This window comes from Schistocerca serialis, chromosome 5, assembly GCF_023864345.2.
Source record: "Schistocerca serialis cubense isolate TAMUIC-IGC-003099 chromosome 5, iqSchSeri2.2, whole genome shotgun sequence".
In the NCBI taxonomy this organism is placed as follows: Eukaryota; Metazoa; Arthropoda; class Insecta; order Orthoptera; family Acrididae; genus Schistocerca; species Schistocerca serialis.
The window spans coordinates 230,940,911-230,959,848 of NC_064642.1; the positions used below are offsets into that span (position 1 = coordinate 230,940,911).

The 18,938-nt window shown below is 43.4% G+C and overlaps 1 protein-coding gene across 3 annotated transcripts in view; it reads right to left on the bottom strand.

The window, feature by feature from the left end:
• LOC126481147 (probable cytochrome P450 301a1, mitochondrial) overlaps positions 1-18,938 on the bottom strand; it is a 517,008-nt gene that overhangs the window by 86,427 nt on the left and 411,643 nt on the right. The window contains exons 3-4 of one of the 3 annotated variants that reach the window (XM_050104708.1): positions 11,291-11,424; positions 1,359-1,471 (exon numbers count right to left, since the gene is read on the bottom strand). The exons of the other annotated variants lie outside the window; for them this stretch is intronic. Coding sequence (XP_049960665.1) covers positions 1,359-1,471; positions 11,291-11,424 — 247 coding nt within the window. The remainder of the gene's footprint in view (positions 1-1,358; positions 1,472-11,290; positions 11,425-18,938) is intronic. 3 annotated transcript variants of the gene reach the window in all.

The following is an 18,938-nucleotide window of genomic DNA, read 5'->3' on the forward strand; positions in this document are numbered from 1 at the left end:
TACGAGCCCTAATCTCTCTTATCTTATCTTTGTGGTCTTTCCGCGAAATGTAAGTTGGCGGCAGCAAAACTGTACTGCAGTCAGCCTCAAATGCTGGTTCTCTAAATTTCCTTAGTAGTGATTCACGAAAAGAACGCCTCCTTTCCTCCAGAGACTCCCACCCCAGCTCCTGAAGCATTTCCGTAACACCCACGTGATGATCAACCCTACCAGTAACAAATCTAACAGCCCGCCTCTGAATTTCTTCTATGTCCTCCCTCAATCCGACCTGATAGGGATCCCAAACGCTCGATCAGTACTCAAGAATAGGTCGTATTAGTGTTTTATAAGCGATCTCCTTTACAGATGAATCACATCTTCCCAAAATTCTACAAATGAACCGAAGACGACTATCTGCCTTCCCCACAACTGCCATTGCATGCTTGTCCCACTTCATATCGCTCTGCAATGTTATGCCCAAATATTTAATCGACGTGACTGTGTCACTACTAATGGAGTATTCCAACATTACAGGATTCTTTTTCCTATTCATCTGCATTAATTTACATTTATCTATATTTAGAGTTAGCTGTCATTCTTTACACCAATCACAAATCCTGTCCAAGTCATCTTGTATCCTCCTACAGTCACTCAACGACGACACCTTCCCGTACACCACAGCATCATCAGCAAACAGCCACATATTGCTATCCACCCTATCCAAAAGACCATTTATGTAGGTAGAAAACAACAGCGGACCTACCACACTTCCCTGGGGCACTCCAGATGATACCCTCACCTTCGATGAACACTCACCATCGAGGACAACGTACGGCGTTCTTTTACTTAAGAAGTCTTCCAGCCACAAACATATTTGCGAACCAATCCCATATGCTCGTACCTTAGTTAGGAGTCTGCAGTGGGGCACCGAGTCAAACGCTTTCCGGAAGTCAAGGAATATGGCATCCGTCTGATACCCTTCATCAGTGGTTCGCAAGATATCATGTGAAAAAAGGGCGAGTTGCGTTTCGCAGGAGCGATGCTTTCTAAAGCCGTGATGATGCATGGACAGCAACTTCTCTGTCTCAAGGAAATTCATTATATTCGAACTGAGAACATGTTCGAGAATCCTGCAACAAACTGATGTTAAGGATATTGGTCTGTAATTTTGAGGATCCGTCCTTCTACCCTTCTTATATACAGGCGTCACTTTTTCCTCCATTTCCAGTCAGAAATCCGTCCCTGAAGTTTGTCGGTTTTTCCTGTGACTTGTCGCAGTTAAACAGAAGCCCGCTCCCTGTTGGTTTCCCCCTCCCTGATGTGATGTCAGGTGGCAGAGCTGAAGCAGACGTGTGAAGCGCACAGTGTGGTGGACTCACGTGGTGGCCACGCCCTGGATGTCGCCAAACCAGTCCTTCCTGGCGACGCCCCTGTAGTATTTGATGGACTGAATCGTGTCACGCACCGGCCTCGGGCCCTCATTGCGGTACACCTGCAACAGGAAACCTGTAGGCTGTTCACCGTCTCCCAATAAACTACAATGGTGTGTCAAAATTTTGTACATGGCTGCACGTTCAGAGACCGTGAATAGTTACAATTTAATGAAAACAGCCCTCGGTCACTATTTTTAACGAATTAACCGGGTTTCCGCACTGCTAGGAGTGTCTTCCTCAGAATGTTATAGACCATTCTTTGATTTAAATTCTGAGGAAGACACTCCCAGCAGTGTTGAAACTCGGTTAATTCGTTAAAAATAGTGACCGAGGGCTGTTTTCTTTCAATTGTAACAATAGTGTGTTCATCAATCGCTTGCCTTATCAAATCAACAAGCTTCAAACTGGTTTTGGAAAGTGTGTATCTTGGCAAAACACAATTTTTTTTCTATTACCCAGACATGTTTATCTGAGGTTTCAGCATCGTAGTTGGCTTTGATTTTCTTCCCTGTTACCACAGGCTGAGGTTGTTGTGGGTTTTTATGTTTTGGATTACAGTTGTTTTCCCTTCATAGTTTGTCATGTAGTCCCAATGTCATGTGATAATGCGGGGCAATACATGTTGCTAATGCTGTCAGAATTTTCTGTTCCGCACTTCGTAATGCTCACTTCACGCATATTAGGTTAGGTTCGGCTCTGTGCAGCTAGCGTATCGCAGCTGACAGCACTGGCAGCAAGCATGTATTGCGCCGCATGCTCGCATGACAAACTGCGATATTAAAACTAATGTGAACCAGGAAAAGCACGGCATGTGATAACAAGAAAGGAAGTAAAAGCCCAGTGATGATGCTGAAACTTCAGTGTAACATGTTTGGGCAACAGGAAGAAACAAAAAATTGTGTTTTGCTCGAGGGAGATCCTTCTAAGCACAAAATTATTTGTAAGTAAGCACAGACAGAAGAGCTTCAACCTCAAGATGATTAAAAGATTCACTTTAGTCCTTCATTCTTCAGTGAATAGCTCAAGATAAGCTCACTGTACAAATAATATTTTGTCTGTACTTTCCTGCACATAGTTTATAACAAAATACATTCGTTTGGCGTGTGTGTGTGCGTGGGGGGGGGGGGGGGGATGTGTTTGTGTGTGTGTGTGTGTGTGTGTGTGTGTGTGTGTGTGTGTGTGTGTGGGTGGGTGGGTGGGTGGGTGGGTGGGTGTGTGTGTGTTCGAACATAGCTAACACACACCATTTGAACGCCCGCTGTAGCTTCAGGCGAAGTTGCTACACGGTTACCTTGAACTGATTCTAACGGACTGCCCTACTTCCATTTGCTTAGTACTTAGAAAGTTTGAAGCTAAGTGCCCGGAGCTCAGTTTGCTAAAGTAGTGTGACATAACTCTCAGAGAAGAGTTAGAAGAACATCATCGCATCAAATTATTAAATTTCCAAACGCTTTGTCTAAAGACCACGTTGAGTTAATTGGAATAGACATAGGCAGCTGACTGCATAGCGTTGAAGACTTGTAATTGTGAAGTCTCTGGTTCGAATCTCATCAGTAGTGATGTTTTATTTTTACTTTTATTTCAACTACATCTTTATTAACAAATCTAACATTAATTGAGAAATGCTGAAACATCATTTTTATGAAATGAAATCTTTTAATTTTTAATTATTAATAATAGGAAACTGCTAGTATTCGTATAAGGTAAAATTAAGTACAAACATGAGAAATTCCAAATAAAAAATAATATATTTCTATAGATATAGAAATTTTGATGTATTAGGTTGGTGCACAAGTTCGTAGCGTTTTTGTTTTGCATGCTGGTATTTCGGCTGCTGTGAGTTTATTTATCGAGTTTAGTTTTTTATTTGTAATTCATTGTTGCTATTGGAGTTTACACATTGTCATTTTGTCGTTTAGAGAGAGTGAGTGGAGCTGTAGATGTTAAAAAATGGATTTTCAAAAGGAGAAATCGAAACATGTCTGACATATTGTTCTGTTTGAGCTCAATAGCGGGAGATAAGCCCACTGAACAGAGCACGGCAAGAAAATTGTTTTCTCGTTTTAAGGAGGATTGTTTCGACATTAGTGACTCTCCACGTTCAGGAGGACTTCCGAGATTTGATGAAAATCGTTTAAACGCATTAATTCTCAATGCTCCGCGTCAGTGTACTTGAGAAATGCCGAATGTGATGAACTGTGATGAGTCGACTATCGTGTGACAATTTCATGCAATGAGAAAGGTTCAAAAATCGGGTATATGGGTACCGCATGCTCTAAGCCAAAATCACAAAAATCAACCGGTGGCCATAAATCTCTGCCCTCATCGCGAATTGGCACATGAACAACACCGACCACACGTGTCCTATACCATTGCTGGTGACGACAAACGGAGTCTTAACGCTTACATAAGGAAAAAAAAGGGATTCGTTCAACCTCAGCAAAGCAGCAACTTCCCATACAAAGACCTGCGCACATCCACAAAAGATAACGTTACGCTTCTCGTGCAACAACGACGGTGGATGTTCTTCGAATTGCTTCCTCGAGGCGTAACAACAACAAAATGATTCAAATATCTCTGAGCACAATGGGACTTAACATCTATGGTCATCAGTCCCCTAGAACTTAGAACTACTTAAACTTAACTAACCTAAGGACGTCACACAACACCCAGTCATCACGAGGCAGAGAAAATCCCTGACCCCGCCGGGAATCGAACCCGGGAACCCGTGCGCGGGAAGCGAGAACGCTACCGCACGACCACGAGCTGCAGATATCAAGAACAACAAACAGGAAGACTGTGTGCAGTGATGCTACCCCATGATAACGCCCGACCGCATTCAGCTAGACTGACGAAAAACACTATACAGGAGGTGGGTTGGGAAGTCATTCCGCACGCACCTTGTTCACCTAATGTTGCACCCTCAGAGTTTCACCTTTGTCGCTACCTGCCGACCAACCTTCAAGGAGCTTCTTTTCCGTATGAAAATGCGCTCCGAACATGGCTTCACGAATTCTTCGCCTCAAAACCACGTGATTTCTACAGTCGTGGAATAGAAAAGTTACCCCAGCGTTGGGAGACTGTTGTAAATGTGAAGGAGAATATATTATTGATGACTGAAATCTCTGTTATGTGTATCTGTTGTGTTTATTAAATTTATAGAGAAACGTTACAAACTCCACCAACACAACGAATAAATTTTAGTTTGGCAATAAAGCATTTCGCATGTCTATTAATGTTTAATTTATTTTCATACAGCTAATGATTAACCATCGATCTTTGCTACTTAACATTTACATTTATGAATAGAAACGGAATTTAAATGAAAGTAAAAATCATACATAGCTACTGGCAGGATTCGAACCAACTACACTGCCTGATTAAAAAAAAGTGCGGCATAGTCGGTTGAGGTTCAAATGGCTCTGAGCACTATGGGACTCAACTGCTGAGGTCATTAGTCCCCTAGAACTTAGAACTAGTTAATCCTAACTAACCTAAGGACATCACAGACATCCATGCCCGAGGCAGGATTCGAACCTGCGACCGTAGCGGTCTTGCGGTTCCAGACTGCAGCGCCTTTAACCGCACGGCCACTTCGGCCAGCAGTCGGTTGTCAAAGTAATTTCGGACACATAGACACCACTGGTATGTATCCAAATGAGTAGAACAACAATCCTCTGTAAGAGGTAGAACTGCCAATGGCCACCAGAATCCATTAGTGTTGTCCGTGTTTTGTGTTATTACCAAGCCTGGTAGGATATATAAGAGGCCTAAACAGCGTTATATGTAGCGTGATATCTGTGAAGGGCAGGAAGATTCCGCTTGCTCATGTAAGATAGCATTATCAGCACCTGACAGAATCATAACACAGCTGCATTACACAAGAAAAATACTTTCCTGGGGATATCCTTATAGGATATTTCAACAAAATGGGGGGCATGAATAATGCAACATTGTTATTGTCCACGAACTTAGTGTATTGTTGAGCTCTGACAAGCTTATTTAGTAAATTTTTCTGAATTTTTAATTGCACTGATAAATACAGTGTTAAATTATTGTTCTTGAATTAAGAAGATGAAACAAATCAGTTTTGTACAGCCTGAATCATTCAAAACTTGATATTATAGTATTGTAAAACATAGCAAAGTAAGCAAAATAAAGAAGGAAGGAAGGAATCAGGCTTGAAGAAAGCCCAACTTTTGCCCTTGTCGTTCCCTTTTGGGGAACGGCTTCTCTACAAGAGAAAATTCAATGTACGGACACCTGGTAGGACAGTCTTGAGACAGGGATATCACGTGGCCTTCTCGCGTTCCGTTTTGGGAACACTTTTACAAGGAAAAAACTTAACCACAGGCAGACTGAACAGGGCAAAAGTAGCTGGCTAGCAGATACTGTGAAAGGACGTGTTTAGTGGTGCGTTTCGCAGGTAGTTACTATGTATTCTAACATCTGTACAAAATATTGGAAGAAGATGTTTAATTATTAACAGTGGTTGCAAGAAATACCAGGCTTAATTATGGGTTTGCTGCGGTTGCACAACTTGACTTCAGGTAAACTGAGTGTGGGCTGCTTCAAATGGCTCTGAGGACTATGGGACTTAACATCTAATGTCATCAGTCCCCTAGAACTTAGAACTACTTAAACCTAACTAACCTAAGGATATCACACACATCCATGCCCGAGGCAGGATTCGTACCTGCGACCGTAGCGGTCGCGCAGTTACAGACTGAAGCGCCTAGAACCGCTCGGCCACCACGGCCAGCGCAAGTGTGGGCTGCCTTTGTGACGCCATTGTCATCTTGTTTTAACCAGAGACGCGAAGAATTTGCAGAAGTGCCATCGGCACCACATAATGAACTCTACTGTTTATAATAAGTCGAACTACAACTACACAGTCGTCATGAATGTGCAGAGAGCCAGACTTAAATTCAATTCGTTCTATGAACTAAAATATTCTAGTTAAATATATTGTCATTTACGTCTACATCTAAGTGATTACTCTGTTATCCACAATGAAGTGCCTGGCAGAGGGTTCAGTGAACCACCTTCAACCTGTCTCTCTACCGTTCCACACTCAAACGGTGCGCGGGAAAAACGAGCACTTAGTTTTTTCTGTGCGAACTCTGATTTCTCTTATTTTATCGTGATGATCATTTCTCCCTATGTAGGTGGGTGCCAACAGAACGTTTTCGCAATCGGAGGAGAAAACTAGTGATTGAAATTTCATCAGAAGATTCCGTCACTACGAAAAACGCCATTGTTTTAATGATAGCCACTCCAATTCACGTATCATCTCTGTGGCACTATCTCTCCTATTTCGCAATAATACAAAACGATCTGCCCTTCTTCGTACATTTTCGATGACATCTGTCAATCTCAACTGATGCGGATCTGACACCGCACAGCAATACTCCAGAATAGCCGGCCTTTCTGGCCGTGCGGTTCTAGGCGCTTCAGTCTGGAACCGCGTGACCGCTACGGTCGCAGGTTCGAATCCTGCCTCGGGCATGGATGTGTGTGATGTCCTTAGTTAGGTTTAAGTAGTTCTAAGTTCTAGCGGACTGATGACTTCAGAAGTTAAGTCCCATAGCGCTCAGAGCCATTTGAACCATTTGAACTCCAGAATACGGCGGACAAGCGTGGTATAAGCAATCTCTTTAGTAGACCTGTTGTACCTTCTACGTATTCTGCCAATGAATCGCAGTCTTTGGTTTGCTCTACTCACAACATTATGTATGTGATTGTTCCAGTTTACTTTATTTGTAATTGTAACTCCTAAGTATTTAGTTGAATTTACAGCCTTCAGGTTTGTGTGACTTATCGTGTAATCGAAATTTAGCGGATTTCTTTTAGTACTCATGTGAATAACTTCACACTTTTCTTTATTTAGGGTCAATTGGCACTTTTCGCACCATATAGATATCTTATCTAAAACATTTTGCAACTCGTTTTGGTCATCTGATGAATTTTCAAGACGGTAAATGACAGCATCATCTGCAAACAATCTATGACGGCTATTCAGATTGTCTATGTCGTTAATATAGGTCAGGAACAATAGAAGGAATATAACACTTCCTTGTGGAACGCCGGATATTACTTCTGTTTTACTCGATGACTTTTCGTCTATTACTATGAACTGTGACCTTTATGATAGGAAATTCATATATTTCATAGGCACGCCGTTTGGTTAGGAGACACTCGTGAGGATTGCCGTGTCGGAAGCCTTCTGGAAATCTAAAAACATGGAACCAATTTGACATCCCCTGTCGATAGCACTCATTGCTTCATGAGTGTAAAGAGCTAGTTGTGTTTCACAAGAACGATATTTTCCGAATCCGTGCTGACTGTGTGTCAATAATTCGTTTTCTTCTAGGTAATTCAAAATGTTCGAACACAGTATATGTTCCAAAACCCTACTGCAAAACGGCGTTAGTGATACGGACCTGCAATTCAGCCGATTTCTCCCATTTACCTTTTTCGGTGTTTGTGTGACTTGAGCAATTTTCCAGTCTTTAGGTACGGATCTTTCTGTGAACGAGTGGTTGTATACTAAATATGGAGCTATTGTATCAGCATACTCTGAAAGGAACCTGACTGGTATACAGTCTGGACCGGAGGCCTTGCCTTTATTAAGTGATTTAAGCTGCTTTGCTACACCGAGGATATCTACTTCTATGTTTCTCATGTTGGCAGTTGTTCTTGAATGGAATTCAGGAATATTTACTTCATCCTCTTTGCTGCAGGAGTTTAGGAAAACAGTGTTTAATAACTCTGCTTTAGTGGCACTGTCATCAGTGACTTCACCGTTGCTATCACGCAGTGAAGGTATTGATTGCGTCTTGCCACTGGAGTGCTTTATGTATGATCAGAATCTCTTTGGGTTTTCTGCCAGATTCTGAGACAGAGTTTCGTTGTGGAAATTATTATAAGCATTGAAGTACGCGCTATCTTTCGGACTACTACAAAACTTTCCCAGTCTCGGAGATTTTGCGTTATTTTAAATTTGACATGCTTTTTTCGTTGCTTCTGCTACAGCGATCTGACCTGTTTTGTGTACCATGGGGGATCAGTACCATCACTTACTATTTTATGAGGTACATATCTCTCAATTGCGGTCGATAATATCTCTTTGAAATCATTCCACATCTTTTTTACGCCTACATTAACAGAACGGAAGGAGTGTAGACTGTCTCTTAAAAAGGCGTTAAGAGCATTTTTATCAGCTTTTTTTAAATAGATGTACTCTGCTTTTCTTTTTGATGGTTGTGGGTGTCACGGTATTCAGCCTAGTAGCAACTGCCTTGTGGCCGCTCATCCCTGTATCCGTCAGGATACTTCCTATTTGTCCAGGATTATTTGTTGCTAAGAGCTCAATAACGCTTTCGCAACCATTTAAATTTCGAGTGGGGTCATGAACTAATTGTTTAAAATAGTTTTCTGAGAAACATTCAGTACAATTTCGGACGACGTTTTATGCCCACCTCCAGCTTTAAATGTATACAGGGTGGTTCATTGATCGTGACCGGGCCAATTATCTCACGAAATAAGCGTCAAACGAAAAAACTACAAAGAACGAAACTTGTCTAGCTTGAAGGTGGAAACCAGATGGCGCTATGTTTGGCCCACTAGACTAGAAGATTACTGCAAATTAATATGCAATCGAACTTATGGCCTTTACATAGAACACCTACAGGTTCTATGTAGTCTGTCTAATAACACTTTATTTTATTCACTGAAAGGCTTCTTCGAATATGTGAAAAATACAGACAGGATCATTTTTGCGTAATATTTCAAGTAATAAATCCTCTCCCGTCTGTTGTCAACATAGTCCGCAAAAGTGGCTTGTTGTAATTCATTTGCGTCCGTTATGCACCAAATTTTTATTCTCTATGTCTACTCATATGTACCTCCTGGTATACATTTGCTGCACGTCTGTTGTATGCACTTTCTCTACATCTCTGATACAAGGGTCATTGCATAAGTCATGGTAACTACGGTATATCGTGCGAACATGTGGGATCACCGTAATCGTAGTAAATAAATTCGAAAGCTCGCGGCAAACAGTATCGAAATCAACCGACAGACTGCGACCGCATGCAAGGACGGCTCTATACCAGCTCCTGAAACCTTAAGTGTCAGCTGGGTCATGTTAGGATGCGTACGTGAAAATTCCCTTCCTCGCTGGCAGAAATGCACTCACTGTCATGTAGAACTACGAGCAGCTGTGGATGATAGGACATTACCCACGAAGGCTGTGCTCATTCTAGGGTATTGCAGCCACTTTACTGTCACTCTGAGCCGGAGTGTCACCTGTTAGGGACGGCCCCACTGTTAGAGCCAAATACTACCGCAACTTCTTGCTGTGCCATCGGCGAAAACGATCGCCACTGCTGGATAATTCCGTCATACTCCATAATAATGCTACAACAAATGGTTCAAATGGCTCTGAGCACTATGGGACTCAACTGCTGAGGTCATTAGTCCCCTAGAACTTAGAACTAGTTAAACCTAACTAACCTAAGGACATCACAAACATCCATGCCCGAGGCAGGATTCGAACCTGCGACCGTAGCGGTCTTGCGGTTCCAGACTGCAGCGCCTTTAACCGCACGGCCACTTCGGCCGGCAATGCTACAACACTTGCAGGATTCATCAACAGCTGTGTACAACGGTGGGGTTGGGAAATCCTGCCCCATCTACCCTAGCCACCAGACCTTAGTACCATTGTGTGGGAGGAACTTTGTAAACGGAGCAAATATCCTCACAGCGTTTCCTCGAGAAGTGGCACACACCGATGGCAATGCCAATGGCATTCAACGTCTTCCCCCATCATTGGCAACACTGTTTGAATCCACTAGCTGACTGTTTTGAAGGACAGTAGTTTATTTCGACAATATTATGAAAAGGAAAGTTGATACTGACCACATAGCGGAGATGCTGAGTCGCAGATAGGCACAACAAAAAGACTGTCACAATATAAACATTCGGTCAACAAGGCCTTTGTCGAAAATAGACGATCGACACAATATACACATTCGGTCAACAAGGCCTTTGTCGAAAATAGACGATCGACACACACACACACACACACACGAAAAATGATGTTGAATGTTCAAAAGTGTGTGCGTTCCTAAGGGACTAAACTGTTTAGGTCATCGGTCCCTAGACTTACACACAACTTAAACTAAAGCTTATGCTAAGAACAACACACACACACACATACACACACCCATGCCCGAGGGAGGACTCTAACCTCAGGCGGGAAGGGCCGTGCAGTCCGTGACGTGACGCCTCAAACAGCACGGTCACTCCGCGCGGCACACACACACACACACACACACACACACACGCACACACACACACACACACACACACACACACACACACAAACTCAACTTACACATCCATGACTGCAGTCATATGTGTGTGTGTGTGTGTGTGTGTGTGTGTGTGTGCGTGTGTGTGTGTGTGTGTGTGTGTGTCCGTCTTATATTTTCGACAAAGGCCTTGGTGGCCGAAAGTTTATATTGTGATAGTCCTTTTGTTGTGCCTATCTGCGACTCAGCACCTCCGCTATATGGTGAGTAGTAACTTTCCTTTTCATAATATTGTTACATTCCATCCTGAATTTTTCAGTAGTTGATTTTGATTCATTTTTGTTCCATTTATATTCGCAAATCATAAATTTACGCAGAGTTCCTACGCGTGTGTTTCCTTTCAGTTTTTGCCATGACCTCCTGTATTGGAACTCTATTTTGTGATGGCATACACAGTGCCTTACCGGTTCACTACACATCGTGGAGTAACCATGTTGTCTCATTATCGCAAGATATACCATACTTGCCATAGGTTATAGAACGACTTCTCTCTGTACGTACCTTCTCCACGTCGTTGGCGCTGAAGCAGAAGACCATCGGCGGCTTTCCCGGGAGGCCCACCAGCTTGGCGATGTCTCCGTACTGTTGGCGCATCTGGAACATCATCTCGGCCATGTCCGTTGTCTTGTAGTCTCCTGCAAGTAAAAGAGCAAAATCAGAAAGCTAAGTTTTTTTAGTATACTTTAAAATTCAGACTGGGTAATCAGATTCGATGGTAAGCAACATATATGTAGAGAGTCTTGTAAAACGTAAAATCATTTTCATTTTGTGGACGATTAAAAAGATCAAAACAAAATTGTTGAAAATAGTAGTACACAGTGTGGCATATAACCTTGTTCTGGGATTATTACTGTGAACCACTGTACAGTATTAAACGAGACACTGAAGCCATTACGAGAACTTTTACTGGATGACGTTCGAAAACTCTTGGCCTAACAAATAAAGTGATATAATGCTTTCTCTGTTGGCGTCGAAGTAATTCTAAAGATGCGATTCGAATGCGGTGACCGTTGCGACACAACGATTAAAAAGATCAAAACAAAATTACTAAAAATAGTAGTACACAGTGTGGCATATAACCTTGTTCTGGGATTATTACTGTGAACCACTGTACAGTATTAAACGAGACACTGAAGCCATTACGAGAACTTTTACTGGATGACGTTCGAAAACTCTTGGCCTAACAAATAAAGTGATATAATGCTTTCTCTGTTGGCGTCGAAGAAATTCTAAAGATGCGATTCGAATGCGGTGACCGTTGCGACACAACCCGCGCAGCATTAACCGTGCGCCTGTCCAACTGAACGCTTATAATGTTACCGATTGCAGTCTTTTCAAATAGCGCGTCTGCAGTCGTGCGCCTCTTTTTAATGTCTCTGCTGTCGCGCGACTCGCGCCACTGCAAAGGGCGGTATTCAGTCACACTACAAGAGTTCAAAACCGCACTGTAAGTTCCCCCTGCTTGCAAAAGTAGCTTCGGCAAGTTAGTGAAAACAGTTGCTGCGAGATCTTACCGCACATGCCAATTGCTGGAAGCTTTTGTCAAACTTGCGGAATTTAATCCCGGTAAGACAAAGTCAGTGTGGAGAAGAAGAATGGCACGAAGACAAATGAACCAAAACAAATGCACAGTGGGAACCCATAAGTATGCACACTACTGGCCATTAAAATTGCTACGCCAAGAAGAAATGCAGATGATAAACAGGTTTCATTGGACAAATATATATTGCCGGCCGCGGTGGTTTAGCGGTTCAGGCGCTCAGTCCGGAACCGCGCGACTACTACGGTCGCAGGTTCGAATCAAAAAATGGTTCAAATGGCTCTGAGCACTATGGGACTCAACTGCTGAGGTCATTAGTCCCCTAGAGCTTAGAACTAGTTAAACCTAACTAACCTAAGGACATCACCAACATCCATGCCCGAGGCAGGATTCGAACCTGCGACCGTAGCGGTCTTGCGGTTCCAGACTGCAGCGCCTTTAACCGCACGGCCGTTCGAATCCTGCCTCGGGCATGGATGTGTGTGATGTCCTTAGGTTAGTTAGGTTTAAGTAGTTCTACGTTCTAGGGGACTGATGACCACAGATGTCAAGTCCCATAGTGCTCAGAGCCATTTGAACCATTTTTGAACAAATATATTATATTAGAACTGAAATGTGATTACATTTTCACGCAATTTGGGTGCATAGATTCTGAGAAATCAGTACCCAGAACAACCACCTCTGGGCGTAATAACGGCCTTGACACGCCTGAGCATTGAGTCAAACAGAGCTTGGATGGTGTCTACAGGTACAGCTGCCCATGCTGCTTCAACACGATACCACAGTTCATCAAGAGTAGTGAACAGCGTATTGTGACGAGCCAGTTGCTCGGCCACCACTGACCAGACGTTTTCAATTGGTGAGAGATCTGGAGAATGTGCTGGCCAGGGCAGCAGTCGAACATTTTCTGTATCCAGAAAGGCCCGTACAGGACCTGCAACATGCGGTCGTGCATTATCCTGATGAAATGCAGGGTTTCGCAGGGATCGAATGAAGGGTTGAGCCACGGGCCGTAACACATCTGAAATGTAACGTCCACTGTTCAAAGTGCCGTCAATGCGAACAAGAGGTGACCGAGACGTGTAACCAATGGTACCCCATACCATCACGCCGGGTGATGCGCCAGTATGGCGATGCCGAATACACGCGTTCACAGCGATGTCGCCAAACACGGATGCGACCATAATGATGCTGCAAGCCGAACCTGGATTCATCCCAAAAATGACGTTTTGCCGTTTTTTTTCCGATCTCACGAGACCGAGTGAGGTGGCGCAGTGGTTAGCACACTGGACTAGCATTCGGGGGGACGACGGTTCAATTCCGCGTCCGGCCATCCTGATTTAGGTTTTCCGTGATCTCCCTAAATCGCTTCAGGCAAATGCCAGGATGGTTCCTTTGAAAGGGCACGGCCGACTTCCTTCCCCATCCTTCCATAATCCGATGAGACCGATGACCTCGCTGTCTGGTCTCCTCCCCCACAACAACCAACAACCGACCTCACGACGCGTCTGGTGGAAACACTTATGCAAGTACCTGCAGCAAGTTGCTGAAATTAACTTGCCCAAGTGACTTGCAGAAGTAAACTTGCACAAGTTTCTGTTCTAATGTAAGCACCTCAGCAAGTCCTTTGCAGGACTTAGAAGCGGAAGTTACTTGATAATAGACACGCGTCGTAATGATGGTGCAGCCTGTCATTAAAAAAAAGTCGTGTGACTAGGGCCTCCCGTCGGGTAGACCGTTCGCCGGGTATAAGTCTTTCGATATGACGCCACTTCGGCGATCTGCGCGTCGATGGGGATGAAATGTTGATGATTAGGACAACAAACGCCCAGTGCCCGAGTGGAGAAAATCTCCCACCCAGCCGGGAATCGAACGCGAGCTCTTAGGATTGACACTCTGTCGCGCTGACAACTTTTTTTTTTCTTTTTTGTGTGTGAGGTGATTACGAACGTCACATTACATCCGTTCAAGTTCGTTGTTGATCCTTTCACTCAGTTTTTTATTACAGAGGCCACCCAGCTCTCTGACCGAACACGCTGAGCTACCGTGCCTAAAACCTCATTTTGGTCGCTTTTGTTCGTAGCGTGTTTTTTTTTTAATCTCATTTTGGTCACTTTTGTTCGTTGCGTGTTTTTTTTTCTCTTAATCTCATTTTGGTCGCTTTTGTTCGTTGCATCTCCTCTGGGTAGACGTCGTAAGACATTCATTTAAGTTTGTTGTTGATCGATTAACTCAGTTTCTTTATTACAGAAGGCAGCTAACCCTCTGACCGAACACGTTGAGCTACCGTGCCGGCAACGACCACTCAGCTACAGGGGGCGGACTGCAGCCTGTGATGAGAGCACCGGTTGGCTTTATTTTTCACCACAGCTTTAACAGGATCAGCATAAGAAAGTAACTGTCGTCTAGTTGTTTGCAGGGCTGCTACCATAGCAAAAGACATTCAAAGAACGCTCTTGGTCGCGCCTATGTTCCGTTGATCGTTTTCAAATCTGTCCTGCTACGAGTACTATATTCAGCTGCAGACGACGCTTGCGGCCAGTAACCTAAACATTTGTGGTCGGTTTCGTTGTGTGATTTGTTTCTCTGAGCTGCGAGTTCATTTTGCGCTGCAGAATATCTGAAGCTTGCAGTGTGGTTGCTAAACGAAAAGTTCAGCGATCTCCTCATTTCTTGTGTGGTCAGACACGTGAGTCTGTGTGCTCGGTGGAGGAATATTTCAAGAAGGAGAGAGACAAAGGTGCCACTTTATATTGGCTCTAATGAAGGTAGTTGAAACAACTGCAGACGCTTGTTTGTAAGGAAAAATAATGTGTGTACCTGAAAGGGACTGGTTCGTCTAAGCTACGGACATCCGATAAAAAGAGGAGGACAGAACAACAAGTAACGAACTGTGACTCATGACTTCAAGTTGCTGTTCGACGCACACGAATGGATATTACGAGAGAAAAGAACATCCACCTATAAAAAAGAAACGTGCGTTACCCTTCGCTAGGGTCCACGACTTCTTTGTTAATGGAGTCACAGCTGACAGTTTTCGGTACAAAGAAATTAAATGAACTGAAAATTATTATTGAGAGCGGATATATCGTAGCGTGACGTTGTCGAGTTTGTTGAAGTACCGTTTGAAGAAGTTCCGTGGCTCGGAGAATTCTGGATAAACGGCAGTCAACGAGTAACAAACGGCAATCAAGCCGTCAGAAAAGACTGGACAAATATTGTTGTGCATGTAAGTTCTATTGTTCCCGTTGAAAAGGACACAAGCATTTTTATCGTCTAGCATTCTGGAACTTGGTATGGTTTCGTACCCAACTGTCTCCTCGTTTACAAATCGAGAGCAACAGGCGACTGCCACGAGGAGATAAACTACGACAGTTTTCTGAAATGGTTCAAGGAGCAAATATTGGGGAATTTAAATGCGGCTTCTGTCATTGTAATGGATAATGCCCCACACCGTTCAGTTATTAAAGACAGACCTTCGACAGCAGCAACGAAAAAAGCCGACATTGTTGAATGCTTAAAACGTCACAACGTGGAAGTTCAGGAGCATTCACGTAAGGTGGAGCTCATGGAACTAGTAAAAAAAACAGGCCACAGTTTCAAAATACGTTGTTGACGAGGTGGCTATAGCATACGGCCACAGGGTTCTTAGGTGTCCACCATACCACTTCCACTTCAACGTCATAGAAATGATTTGGGCTCAGATCAAACATTAAGTGGCAACATATAACAAAAGTTTCACTGTGGCAAAAATTCAGAAACTGTTAGAGGAAGCAGCGGTGCAAATAACGCCAGAGTAGTGGAGTGATGTTCCCAGAATGAAATTTTCACTCTGCAGCAGGGTGTACGCTGATACGAAACTCCTTGGCAGGTTAAAACTATGTGCCAGGCCGAGCCTCGAACTCGGAACTGTTGCCTTTCACGGGCAAGTGCTCTACCGACTGAGATAACCAAGCACAGCATGCAACCCGTCCTCACAGTCTAGCTTCCGCCAGTTTCTCGTCTCCTACCTTCCATTCTGAGTATTGTAAAAGACAGTGCACTTCCTGCTGCTTTTGTTCAAATGGCTCTGAGCACTATGGGACTCAACTGCTGAGGTCATTAGTCCCCTAGAACTTAGAACTAGTTAAACCTAACTAACCTAAGGACATCACAAACATCCATGCCCGAGGCAGGATTCGAACCTGCGACCGTAGCGGTCTTGCGGTTCCAGACTGCAGCGCCTTTAACCGCACGGCCACTTCGTCCGGCCTGCTTTTGTTGAGACGTACAGATAATAGAGAAACATGGTATCATTTTATACATAGGAGCGTGTTCGTTAAGCGACAGGGATATTACGATCCTGAAATGAAATATCCTTCTGCTCTCAGTTTTAAATAAAGTTTCGATATCTTTTGTTGAGACGTACAGATAATAGAGAAACATGGTATCATTTTATACATAGGAGCGTGTTCGTTAAGCGACAGAGATATTACGATCCTGAAATGAAATATCCTTCTGCTCTCAGTTTTAAATAAAGTTTCGATATCTTATCTACATTTCATTCAGTGCAATGTATGAGCTAAAATCAACAATATCGAAAGTTTACGCAATGCGTTTGTGCCTCAGCAGTTTAAAATTTCGTGCAGTGTTTCCTTTAATTTGATGCGGAACAATAACGATGGCATATAACAAAAAACAAATTCAGTTCTTTATCGACTGTACGACATCAAAAATTAATTTTTGCACCTAATAGTTTCCGAAAATTGGGCTGTCAGCCGGATCGCGGTCACTGAGCACAGGCACCAGCATTCGGCAGTACAGCCGTAACGAACACGGAAAGCAAAGGACACGCCTATAGCAACGAAAGGATTGAAGGTAGTTTCCCCCGCAAGTGCCGGGCTGGTCCCCGACTTCCATCTCAGAAAATGCGTTATGCAAACAGTTAAAATGGGATCAGACACAGAGCGAAGTTTACTCAGTTCACAGACTGGTGGCACACACACCATTCTTCCCTTAAGAAACTGACGACTACAGCGACAGGGAGGTAAGTACAATAAATTTGCCAAAACTTGAGTACAATGAAGCCTGTCCTAGACAAGGTAAATGCGAACGACCAAAATAAGAAGCTAGTCTTGACAGATCTAATTTTCAGAAAAATCGGGACTTAGGACTGGTGGTTTAAAAAATCGGTGGGACAAGGAGCTAAAAGTTGGGAGGTAAAAAAATACAATACGTAAATTGAAAATCTACATCTACATCTACATGGATACTTTGCAAATCACAATTCTCTATTATTCCAATCTCGTATAGCGCGCGGAAAGAATGAACACCTATATCTTCCCGTACGAGCTCTGATTTCCATTATTTTATTGTGGTGATCGTTCCTCCCTATGTAGGTCGGTGTCAAATGGTTCAAATGGCTCTGAGCACTATGGGACTTAACTTCTGAGGTCATAGGCCCCCTAGAACTTAGAACTACTTAAACCTAACTAACCTAAGGACATCACACACATCCATGCCCGAGGCAGGATTCGAACCTGCGACCGTAGCGGTCGCGCGGTTCCAGACTGAAGCACCTTTAACCGCTTGGCCACACCGGCCGGCAGGTCGGTGTCAAAAAAATATTTTCGAATTTGGGGGATAAAGTTGGTGATTGGAATTTCGTGAGAAGATTCCGTCGCAACGAAAAACGCCTTTCTTTTAATGATGTCCAGCCCAAATCCTGTATCATTTCTGTGACACTCTCTCCCATATTTCGCAATAATACAAAATGTGCTGCCTTTCTACGAACTTTTTCGATGTACTCCGTCAGTCCTATCTGGTAAGGATCCCACACCGCGCAGCAGTATTCTAAAAAGAGGACGGACGAGTGTAGTGTAGGCAGTCTCCTTAGTAGATCTGTTACATTTTGTCCGCCCCCGGTAGCTGAATGGTCAGCGTGACGGATTGTCAATCCTCTGTGCCCGAGTTCGATTCCCGGCTGGGTCGGGGAATTTTCTCCGCCCAGGGACTGGGTGTTGTGCTGTCCTCATCATCATCCTACCATCCTCATCGACTGCAGGTCGCCGAAGTGGCGTCAAATTGAAAGACCGGCACCCGGTGAACGGTCTGCCCGATGGGGGGCCCTAGCCATACGATTAAATAAATAAATAAAAATGTTACAGTTTCTAAGTGTCCTGTCAATAAAACGCAGTCTTTGGTTAGCCTTCCCCACAACATTTTCTATGTGTTCCTTCCAAATTAAGTTGTTCGTATTTGTAATACCTAGGTATATAGTTGAATTTACGGCTTTTAGATTAGACTGATTTATCGTGAAACCGAAGTTTAACGAGTTCCTTTTAGCACTCATGTGGATGACTTCACACTTTTCGTTATTTAGGGTCAATTGCCACTTTTTGCGCCATTCAGATATCTTTTCTAAATCGTTTTGAAAATCATTATACAACTATTTTCTTTATACATTAGTAAAACTCACTACTGTTCTATTCAGCAATAATATCGTCTTCAACCTGGTAATAAGAAATTACCGACATGCTTCAGTACACAAGCCAAAAACCTCATTAACACGACAACACGTCTGAATTTCTGACAGCATCCGAAAAGTCTATTACATTCTAAGACAAAAAA